Source organism: Nomascus leucogenys, chromosome 2 (genome assembly GCF_006542625.1).
Source record: "Nomascus leucogenys isolate Asia chromosome 2, Asia_NLE_v1, whole genome shotgun sequence".
Lineage (NCBI taxonomy): Eukaryota > Metazoa > Chordata > Mammalia > Primates > Hylobatidae > Nomascus > Nomascus leucogenys.
The window spans coordinates 105592095-105603795 of NC_044382.1; the positions used below are offsets into that span (position 1 = coordinate 105592095).

Here is an 11701-nt window from a genome sequence, read left to right on the forward strand (position 1 = left end):
GTGAGTGGAGGGAACACAGGGCAGAGTGGCCATATGGAGCTTGAAAAGCTTTTCTCCCCCAAAAGTTTCTGATCTGACCCCAAAGGAATTACCCCATCCCTATCCATGAGCAAGATGCTTAAGTTAGATGATTCTCTGAGATCTCTTCTAATGGTTAAAATTTTTATCATTTTCTATTTCATAAGGCTTTCAGCTAGCAGCCTTAATAAAAACTAGTGCCTGGAACATGGCCTGGCCTGTAGTGACACTCAGTAAATGTTGAGTGAATAAATGATTGAAACACACCAGAAACAAGTGTATTTGAGTGCTTTTACACACTGTGCTTAGTGCTTAATGTAGATTACCTCATTTAATTATCACACAGTGCCAAGGTAGATATTTCTACCCCCATTAAATAAACGAGGAGACGGAATAGCTTCTTTAAAGTCACTTACCTAGTAAGTGATAAAGCTGAGATTCAAACCCAGATTAATTTCACTCCAAAGACTTCTCTTTATGTTATATTGCTATTTGTAAAATTAATTCGTGTCCTAGCAACGTCATCTTTCCAGGATACCTTTTGTTAGAAAAATTAAAGCTTTCTTCTTGTCATATTCTTTTGAAAAGCTTGCAGACCGTACATTTAAGCTTTCAAGTGACTGGCCCACATCTAGTTGTTCTCCTAAAAATGAAGTTGTCAACTTAAGAGATTTTTTTATATCTAAAATGTTAATAATGACTTTTTAAAACAATATTTATGTGCCTTTCCAAGAAGTATGCAAATAGCTTACTCATCTCTTTAGGGCAAACTTAGAATCCAATATCGACTTTCTACTGTTAGTATAGTAAAGAGATTGGCCATTAGTTAACCATTTCAGCTATTGTTGATAGACATTTGTTTTATCTGTAGTTTGAAGCCATCATGAATAGCACTGCTATGATGTCTTCGATGTATGTGTTTATGAATTTCTGTGGGATATATGTCTGGAAATGAGATTATTGAGTCATAACACATGCATAGTTAATACTGTACTATCAAATAGTTCTTCAAAGTTGTACCAATTTACACTTAGCAGTATATGAGAATTCTAGGTGCCCTATATCTTTGCTGATAATTATCATTCACACTAAATCTTTTTTATTTTAGCCATGTGGATAGGTGCATAGTGGTACTGCAATTTTAACTTTAATTTACATTTTTCTACTGATGTGAGGATGATTTTCTTTTTGATATATGTATTGACCATTAGATGTTCTTTTGTGAAATGCCCATCTTTTGCTTATTTTTTCTATTAAATTGTCTGCCTTTTTCTTGTTGATTTGTAAGAGTTCTGTATATATCCTAGATATGAATCCTTTGTTGGTCATGTATATTTGCAAATATCTTCTCCCACTCCATCTTGCTTTTTTTACTCTCAATCATTTTTTATTAATATGAGTTTTAAATTTTAATGTAATCTAGCTTATGAAATCTTTTCCTACCCCTAGATATTATGTGTTCTCTTCTGAAAACTTTATTATTTTATCCTTTACATTTAGATCTATGATCCATCTGGAATTGATTTTTGTGGATGGTGTGAGGTAGACACCAAGATTCATTCTTTTCAGTATGGTATCCAGTTATCCCCAGGACCAGTATATTTTATTGCATAGAATTATGTTTGAGGTAATTAGTATAGTATCAACACCATTTGGGGTAGTATATTAATTTCCTAGGGCTATCAAAACAAGTTATTACAAACTTGATGTCTTAAAATAACAGAAATTTATTCTCTCATAGTTCTGGAAGCTAGAAGGCCAAAATCAAGGTATTGGCAGAGTAAGGTTTGCTCCTTCTGAGGAAGAATCTTTTCCATTCCCCTCTCCTAACTTCAAGTGATTGCCAGCAATCCTTGGTATTCCTGGGCATGTAGGTGCCTCACCGTGGCCTTTATCTCTGTCAACACAGTGTTCTCCCTGTGTTTCTGTGTCCAAATTGCCCCATTCTTAGATTAAGGCCCACCATAATCCAGTATGACCTCATCTTAACTTGATTGTACCTGCAAAGACCCTATTCCTAAATAAGGTCATATTCATAGGTCCCAGGCAGACACAAAATTTGAGGGGATACTATTCAACCTAGTACAGGTAGCAATAAATAAGATTAGTGCGTATCACTCACTTTTGTTCACTATTAAAGGGCAGTGTTGGTTCTGAACATACCCTGTGAGGAGGCAGAATATCCCCTGACTCTGAAGCTGCCCAGTTAAACTTCATAAGGGCAGAAGTCAATCTTCTCCTTGCCTCTCTGTTAACTCTGTTTAGAGTCATGTATATTTGCAAATATCTTCTCCCACTCCATCTTGCTTTTTTTACTCCTTAATTATTTTTTATTAATATGAGTTTTAAATTTTAATGTAATCTAGCTTATGAAATCTTTTCCTAAAGATATCAAGGAAGCACTTGATACTTACTTCTTCTTTGAACTGCATCTTCATCCCAGATGATTTCCAGCTTTCTGGGCAGATATGTGTTTATGAGGAACATACTTCAAGGAGGGATCCAGGGACTGATGGATAGAGAGCAAGGGCAGAAGGCTTAGTATGTGTTTCCAAGATCGGACGCCATTTTACTGCTCTGTGTCTTCATATGGTTAGCTAAAAGCCCAGTTAACTTTAGTTCATCAAGAGGGAGAATGTGTCACTTTAACATTCTTATTCTCATATTGGGGTGAAAATTCTGGTAGCATCAATACTCTCAAACTAGGAAATCTGACATTCTACAGTTAGGATTTGGGATAGGAGACATTTATGAATCCTTGGATATGATGTTCAAATGTATTAGTGTCTAAGACTGATTTCTAATTAACTTCTATATCATTGGAACCAAAGCATTATGTACATTTATTGGTCCTTTTGTTATGTAGGCTGCACATGACATATGCTGCGTTTTGTGATGCTGTGGTGTTGTGATGGGTAGGGTCTGGAGGCACATTTCAATTGTGTTACATTGTTCACATCTGAGTTAACATCTGATCCTAGCCATATTCCTGTTTTATCACTTACAAATCTGTCATTCGTTTACATATGAAGCATTGGTGGGATAAACCTTTTGCAATAAAAACTGACATTTCACTTTTAAGAAACTCAATTGACCCAGGAAAGAACTCCCTGGGCATATCAGTGTAAAATTAAAGCAGTAAATCAAAATGTAATATACAACGTAAGTGCTAGCATCTTTCCCTCTGTTTTATTTTTAAAATAATTTTATATTGTTGTTGTTGCATTTTATTACAAATCCAGTGTTTGTAGCTTGTATAACCCTCAATTTATTTCCTCTCTCCACTTGCCATTTCACTTTGTAAAATCATAGAGTTGCATTCTATTTTTGAAAGAGCTTAAATTTCAAAAAAATTAATTTGGATCCTTAGAAAAACATTTCATTTTATTTCTAAAAGGGAAAGATAATTGGAAGCATATGCTATGCTTCATTAATATTAATTAATATTAAAAATAAACCTGGATTACTTATAAAAATGATATTTTGTAACAGGATTTTTCTAATAATATAATTATTCTTTCTTAAAATGTTTTACTTTATTATGTTATAATTTGAAATACATTTAAACAACTATTTTGAGAACTTGCCTTAATGATTTCGTTTGAAGACTAACTAGTAAAATTGCTCCCTGTAATTCAGTGGTGTAACTGCTCAAGAATTAGCCACAGCCATCTTCAAGTGTCAGATTTCCTTTGCTTCCAGGACTTCAAGTGCCATTCTTTCCATTGCTGCCTTTGTGTTTTAGTAAACTCTCAATGAGAATTGCCATTGTTCTTCACTGATTTTTTTTTAAATAGGATTTCAAGCATGTGATTTTTTTCTCACATTCTTCATTTGTTCCTATTTGACAGTTATGAGTAGGATTTAAATTTCTTTAGTTCTCCAGTCATTTGGGATGGTTTTCCATCATAATACTATTGAGAAGCTAAGGCCGGTGAAGACACCATGTAGCAATGCAGTCAGGTGTGTCAAGTGGGATCCCCTGCATTGCTTGTCTGTTCCTCGCATTGTCAGCATAGCAAGTATTTTTCCACTTCATGTCCTCCCAATGTCTCAGAAGCTTTACCACTTACACATTCCACAAGGTGTCTGTTCTGTGTTTCATTGCTTTTGAAACAAACACAAGCAAGTTGACATGTTATACAAACCTTGAGTTCTTTTCCTTGCAGATTCTTTTTTTCCATTCTCATATTCAACTCCACAAGATGCTTATTCACCATAAGTCATTGCTAGGATAATGGTCTTAATAGTATAAAAATTTCCAAATAGGATTCATTTTAGGTATTGACGGTGGTACTCAGTGGTACTCACTGTCAATACCTAAAAGAAAGGAAGAAAGCAATGTTTTGTGAAGAACTTGAGCTAAACTTCTGAAGTTAAGGGTTTCGTATGTGGTCATCTGTGGTACGTGATTACTTGAGATGAGATGCCACGATGGTGGTGGAGGTAAAGAAGTACCAGCAGGAAGAAATCCTCCTTTACTGATTCCTTCAGAGGGGGTATCTGTTGAATTTTTTTCATTTTGGTCCTTCTTATGTAGCCATGAAGGTTTTCTAAAGAATACCTAAAAACGGCCAGGTGTGGTGGCTCACGCCTGTAATCCCAGCACTTTGGGAGGCCAAGGCAGGTGGATCACGAGGTCAGGAGATTGAGACCATCCTGGCTAACGTGGTGAAACCCCGTCTCTACTAAAAATTCAAAAAAATTAGCCGGATGTGGTGGTGGGCGCCTGTAGTCCCAGCTACTTGGGAGGCTCAAGCAGGAGAATGGCGTGAACCCCAGAGGTGGAGCTTGCAGTGAGCCGAGATCGTGCCACTGCATTCCAGCCTGGGCAACTGAGCAAGACTCCATCTCAAAAAAAAAAAAAAAAAAAGAATACCTAAAAACGTTTTTTATATCAGAATTTTTGTTCCTCCTAGTGGTATTCATAAAAGCATATTGCATATGATGCTTTTTAAAATATCATGTGTCCTCACCCCCCACCCGCCATGCACAACTTGCAGAATGGAAATACTTCAACATGGTATTAACAGCTTTGGTGTTTTTATTTTGGAGAGAGATGAAAAAGGCGTCTGTTAGTACCTTAATACCGCAAGTATACGTTTAGCAATGACAGCCAATACCAATGGACTAGATTGGATTATATTAATGAATAACTATTAGTTTTCTTAAGTGTGATAAGGTATTATGATTCTGTAAGAGAATGTTCTGATATCTGTGAGTTGCATGCCAAAGTATTTATAAATGAAATATCATATCTGTATATCACTTTCATATTGTTCAGCTAAAACAAGAAAAAACAAATGTGTGTGTATGTGTGTTATACACACTTGAAAACGAAGCAAGTGTCAGGGTGTTAAAAACTGGTGAATCTAGATGAACAGTGTATGGGTGTTGTACTATCTTTTTTTGTAGATTTGAAAGTTCTTTAAATAAAAACTTGGGAGAAAAAATAAACTATAAACAACTATTCTTCCCTGAAGGCCTCATTTTCTTGCTAATTTGGTTAATTTGTTATAACATCAAACTAGTTGATAATGTTAAATATACCTTTAATATTGGATTGAGAAACATTTAAACATTAACTATCAGTAAAGAAGTGTATTTTTCTTTCATTGCTTTATAGGTTTATAGATTGTAAAGTCACGAGGTCAGGAAGTTCTGACTTCCTTCCAGCAGTGGTTATAAGTGATACTTTTTGGCAGGAAAATAACTTCTAGCTGAGTATATGCAGCATAAAAGTTCCCTACTGCACAGAAGTCATTAATTTTTTTCTGAGTTAACATCACTAAAAGTCCCCCTTAGCTATAGCAGCCTTATGCATAGCCTTTATTATTGAATGGTTTCATCCCAGCTGTATGTGGCCTTCATGTGTCAGTTGATATTTAATGAGTAATATCTATGCCTTTTTTTTCCCTCACTGGATAAATGTTGGGGAAAAGAGATCTAATTGTCCTGATTTTTTTTTTTTTTTTTTTGAGGCAGAGTCTTGCTTTGTTGCCCAGGCTGGCATGCAATGATGCTATCTCAGCTCACTGCAGCCTCCACCTCCTGGGTTCAAGTGTTTCTCCTGCCTCAGCTTCCTGAGGAGCTGGGATTACAGGCATTACCGTCATGCCTGGCTAATTTTTGTAGTTTCTAGAGATGTTGTTTCACCGTGTTGGCCAGGCTGGTCTCAAACTCCTGACGTCAGGTGATCTGCCCGCCTCAGCCTCCCAACGTGCTGGGATTACAGGCATGAGACACTGCGCCTGGCTGTAATTGTCCTGTTTTTTTTTCTGATTGTCCTAATTATTATGAAACCATTATAATCTATTTTGTCTCTCTAGACCAGGGTATTTAAATTACTTCAAAACCAAATTCAACAACAAACTTGGACGGATGAGGGCACTCCATCTATGCGAGAGCTTCGGTCAGCCCTGCTAGAGTTTGCTTGCACTCACAACCTGGGGAACTGCTCCACTACTGCCATGAAACTGTTTGATGACTGGATGGCATCCAATGGAACTCAAAGGTGAAGTATACCTCTACTCAGATGAATTATCTTCTTTTTCTTTATCTCACATCATATACAGAATCCAGGGTATTCTCATCCTGGGTCATAAATGTTATAAAACTGAGTGTCAGTGTAGGTGAACTCTATGTATCTGCATTCTCAAACAAGACTTTTTAAAAAATTGTGGTAAAATACACACAACATAAAATTTACTATCTTAACCATTTTTTACTGTACAGTTCAGTAGTGTTAAGTATATTCAGATTATTGAGTACTTATTTTCAGAACTTTTACATCTTGCAAAACTGAAACTCTGTATCCATTGAATAATTCCTCACTCCCTCTCTCCACCAGCCCCTGGTAACCACTATTCTACTTCCTGTTTTTGTGAGTTTGACTACACTGTATATCTCATATAAGTAAAGTCATATAGAATTTGCTTTTCTGTGACTGGCTCATTTCATTTACCGTAATGTCTTCAAGGTTCTTCCATGTTGTAGCATGCATTAAAATTTCTGTCTTTCTTTCTTCTTTTCTTTTCTTTTCTTTTCTTTTCTTTCCTTTTCTTTTCTCTTCTCTTCTCTTTTTTCTTTTCTTTTCTTTTCTTTTTTTTGGAGCTGGAGTCTTGCTCTGTCACCCAGGCTGGAGTGCAGTGGCGCGATCTCAGCTCATTGCAACCTCCACCTCTCGGGTTCCAGTGATTCTCCTGCCCCAGTCTCCGGAGTAGCTGGGATTACAGGCATCCGCCACCACACCTGGCTAATTTTTGTATATTTAGTAGAGACAGGGTTTCACCATGTTAGCCAGGCTGGTCTTGAACTCCTGACCTCAGAAAATCTGCCCGCCTAGGCCTCCCAAAGTGCTGGGATTATAGGCATGAGCCACCACACCCGGCTAAAATTTCTTTCTTTTTAAAGGCTGAATAATTTTCCATTTTATGTATATACCACATTTTGTTTATCATTTCATTCAGGGATAGACCTTTGTGCTGCTTGTACCTTTTAGCTATTGTGAATAATAATGCCATGAACATTGGTATGCAAATATCTCCTAGAGACTCTGCTTTCAATTCTGTTGGAAATACACCCAGAAGTGGTATTACTGGATCATATGGTAATTCTAATTTTAATTTTTTGAGGAACTGCTATATTGTTTTCTATAGCAGCTGCACCATTTTATATTCCCAACAACAGTGCACAATCATTCCAATTTCTCTACATCCTTGCCAACACTTGCCATTTTCTGGGTTTTTGATAGCAGCCATCCTAATGGGTTTGAGGTGATAAACAAGTCTCTTAATTTAGAAATAAAACATAGCAGGTAGAGTTAGCAGTTAACAGAAAAGCTTTTGGGGGTAATTAGTTCTCTCCGGCTCCTTACCATGCATTATGGAGAGAAGATTCAAGCATCAGATGAAGAGTTGGGGTGGAGGATTTGGATAACGTTTTGAGGTCTTTCCCAGCTCTGAGATCTTAATAAAGGCAGTAGACTGTGTTTACTCTCTGCACCCCATTTACTGCTATATTTCTACCATGAAACTTATCACACTGAATTGTAATGCATATATTTATTGCTCTATACTTCGTAGTAGCCTGTGAGTTCTCAGAGGACAGGGGCTCTCATTCCTTTTCTGCTCCCTAGTGTCCAGCCAGTCACCTGCCTGGTTCTTTGTGAGTACTCTGTGAATATTAAATTGAACTGATGTATCCATAGTTGCACTACTAGGAAAATAGCAGTCACTGAATTAAACTTTTTCTCGACCCTAAATTGTGTACTCAAACTTGTTATTATTACCGACCCTCACACCAGAAACTCCACCAGAGCCAACTCTTCACCTTTGTATTCAGAATATTTTCTTGTTATTCTCATGTTTGACCACCTCTCTTACAGCCTACCTACTGATGTCATGACAGCTGTGTTCAAAGTTGGAGCGAAAACTGACAAAGGCTGGTCATTCCTTTTGAGCAAATACATTTCTATAGGCTCTGAAGCAGAGAAGAACAAAATACTAGAAGCACTTGCCAGCTCAGAGGATGTGCGGAAGCTTTACTGGTATGAAACCACCGAGGAATATGATATACAGAAACCAAAAGAATACAAACACTGTGCTCTTGGGCAGGAGCTCATTTTTGAGGGGATCTCTTTTCCTCCCTTCTGTTACAGGCCAGGCCTAAGTTGGACAGTGTGGTGAGGAGACTACAGGTGCTGGGCTTTATCTTTATGGACAAGCAGAAAATCCTTTGCCCAAAAGGGATTACAAGATGTCAGGAGTCACAGCCCCCTCCTACTCCTTGCTCAAAAAGTATTCATCCCCTTGGAATGTTGTCTTATACACCACAATTGGTACTCCATATTTTGGGACCAAGGCATTGCTTTGTGCAAGCTGTCATTTTAAAATGTAGACATTTCAGAAAAAAATAACATATTAAACCTAGGTTCTACGTTCATATGAGTTTATTTGTCAGACTTTTCCTTTTTAATATGTAGTGATGAAGGCCCAGAAGTAGGAGTGTCATATGGATGAAGGTAGGGCAGTAAGTAGGGCCTCCTGACAGGAAGAACAGGTAGTGGTGGGGTAGAGGAGCTCTACATAGCCAAGAGGAATAGGGAGGTATCTGGTGTAGAGAGCACAGATGTTAAAAGTTACACTGAGGATAGAAGGAGGCTTCTGGGTCTCATTACTTCTGTTGTATGATTTTGCTCAGAAAAATCTTAATAGTGTCCCAGAGATGTCCTCAGTACCTGTCCAGACCCACTTACCAAAAGATACACTGTAAATAGTCATTTTCTTTAAAGTATTAGCCAGCCTCTGACTTAAGCAAATAGAGAAAAATCATTGTTTTTAAACTATGCTAGTAATACACTAATAATGCCCATGATAAAGTATTCAAACAGTACCTAAGAATATAGAGTAAAATATGAAAGCATTTCTCATGATCCTTCACTTCCATTCTCGTTTTCTGTTAACAACAATGTCAGTCTTGGTCTTTGTATTCATCTGTGGGAATGGATATTTGTACATATGTATGTACGTACATACATACATACATACCTACATATTTAACTGCATTTTAAAAACCACATTAGGTTTATACCATACTCAGTGTTTTGTGACAATCTTTTTAGTGAATGATCAGTCTACGAGATTTTCCATGTCAATTCTTGAAGCCTGCTTTATATATAAAAAAAAAACTAAAGTGTTTTTATGGGTTCATAATATTCTGTAGTATGGCTCTATCATAATTTATTTAACCCATCACGTTTTGCTGGGCTTTTGTTTTTTTCCCTCCTAAAAATACTGCCACAGTCTTGGAGTAGGGGGTGGTTTCTCACTATAAACAGACAGTATAGCATAGTAAATGAGAACTGCTTTTGCTCAGATGTCAGGCTTTGGTATTTATTACTGTGTGACTGTGGGTCAATTAGATAACCTCAGTTTCTTCAACTATAAAATTGAGTTAGGTAGTATTAATAAATACCTACTTTATAGCATTGTTGTGTCAAGGACTTAGAACATTATTTAGTACATAGTGTCAGTAAATGTTTGCTACGGACATTAATAAGAGTATATTCTGAAATGTATCCTAATTTTCAAATAATTCAAATGGCCTAGTTTTTTTTAAGAATAGTAATATAATTAACCTGCCCATTCAAATCAAATAAGGTTTTTACCAGAAAAAATACCCACCTCCCGAATTGTAATAAATTCTACCAGAACTTATTTCCTAAATGTGTTTACTATTTAAAAACTATTTATTGTCATGTGACAATATAGGTAAATGCCTATTTCATTGGTGAGTTCTTTCTTCATTTAAAAAAAAATGACATTTTCAATCTATAGATCAACCGTAGGCTAACGCAACAGTTATTTCTCGATTTGCTACACAGCTTTAATTAGGAAACCATACTAAGTTTAATTTAAGTTCAGTCATCACTTCTTCATGAATAATAATTTTGGAGGCTAAATCTACTTTGCTCTTCAGGTTAATGAAAAGTAGCCTGAATGGAGATAACATCCGAACACAGAAGCTGTCTCTTATCATTAGAACAGTGGGTGGACATTTTCCTGGACACTTACTGGCATGGGATTTTGTCAAAGAGAACTGGAATAAGCTTGTACAGAAGTAAGTTTCTCAGAGAATTATTAACTTTTAGTATTCTCAAGTTGTGCATTTGGAAAAAGCTCCCAGTGTTGTGTTGGCTCACAGAAGTTAGGATTTGCTGTGAGAGGAAAAATACTTCCGTGACAGTTTAACTGAAACATCCGGAAATTTTCACATTTGTTAACATAATTCCATAGCATGAATCATTTAACAGTAGCATTCCATCTAAGTTCTAATTAAGCCTACCCTTGCTTGGCACCAGGTTACTTAGCTCAGCATGGCTACAGACTATTTCATAGCAACCATTTAGCTATGCATATTGAAAAATACCTCTCCATGGCCAGGCGCAGTGGCTCACGCCTGTAATCCCAGCACTTTGGGAGGCCGAGATGGGTGGATCACAAGGTCAGGAGATCGAGACCATCCTGGCTAACACGGTGAAACCCCATTTCCACTAAAAATACAAAAAATTAGCCGGGCGTGGTGGCGGGCGCCTGTAGTCCCAGCTACTTGGGAGGCTGAGGCAAGAGAATGGTGTGAATCTGGGAGGCAGAGCTTGCAGTGAGCCGAGATTGTGCCATTGCCCTCCAGCCTAGGCAACAGGGCGAGACTCTAAAAAAAAAAGCAAAAAAAAACCTCTGCATTGCCAAGGCATCAGTTAAGAACTCACATTCAGCTAGATGCAGATGTAGTTTTTTTGCTGCTTTCTCTCTTTTAAATCAATAACGGCATTTCTGGGTGTACAGTGTGATCTTCGACGATATTAAGCAGATTAATTGTCTGCATGTTCTGAACTCTTCCCTTTTTCTGCCCACCTTTCCTTCCCACCGGCAGTAAGTATGCATAGGGCTACCCCGGTTTCCTCAGTTGCGGTTCCGGGAGGAGGATTCTACTCTGCCTTTGGCATTAACGACTTTCCTTTGCACTCAGGAACAACGCTTTACCAGCAGCTGCCTAATTTGTTTGCTCTTGTTTTTGTGTTTCTTCAGGTTCCATCTGGGGTCCTATACCATACAAAATATTGTTGCTGGATCAACTTACCTGTTTTCAACAAAGACACATTTATCTGAGGTTGGTTTTATAA

The 11701-nt window shown here is 37.3% G+C and overlaps 1 protein-coding gene across 1 annotated transcript in view; it reads left to right on the forward strand.

Annotated features, from left to right (window-relative positions):
• LNPEP (leucyl and cystinyl aminopeptidase) overlaps positions 1 to 11701 on the forward strand; it is a 103900-nt gene that overhangs the window by 82537 nt on the left and 9662 nt on the right. The window contains exons 14-17 of the mRNA XM_003277197.4: positions 6348 to 6532; positions 8405 to 8566; positions 10498 to 10638; positions 11607 to 11688. Coding sequence (XP_003277245.2) covers positions 6348 to 6532; positions 8405 to 8566; positions 10498 to 10638; positions 11607 to 11688 — 570 coding nt within the window. The remainder of the gene's footprint in view (positions 1 to 6347; positions 6533 to 8404; positions 8567 to 10497; positions 10639 to 11606; positions 11689 to 11701) is intronic.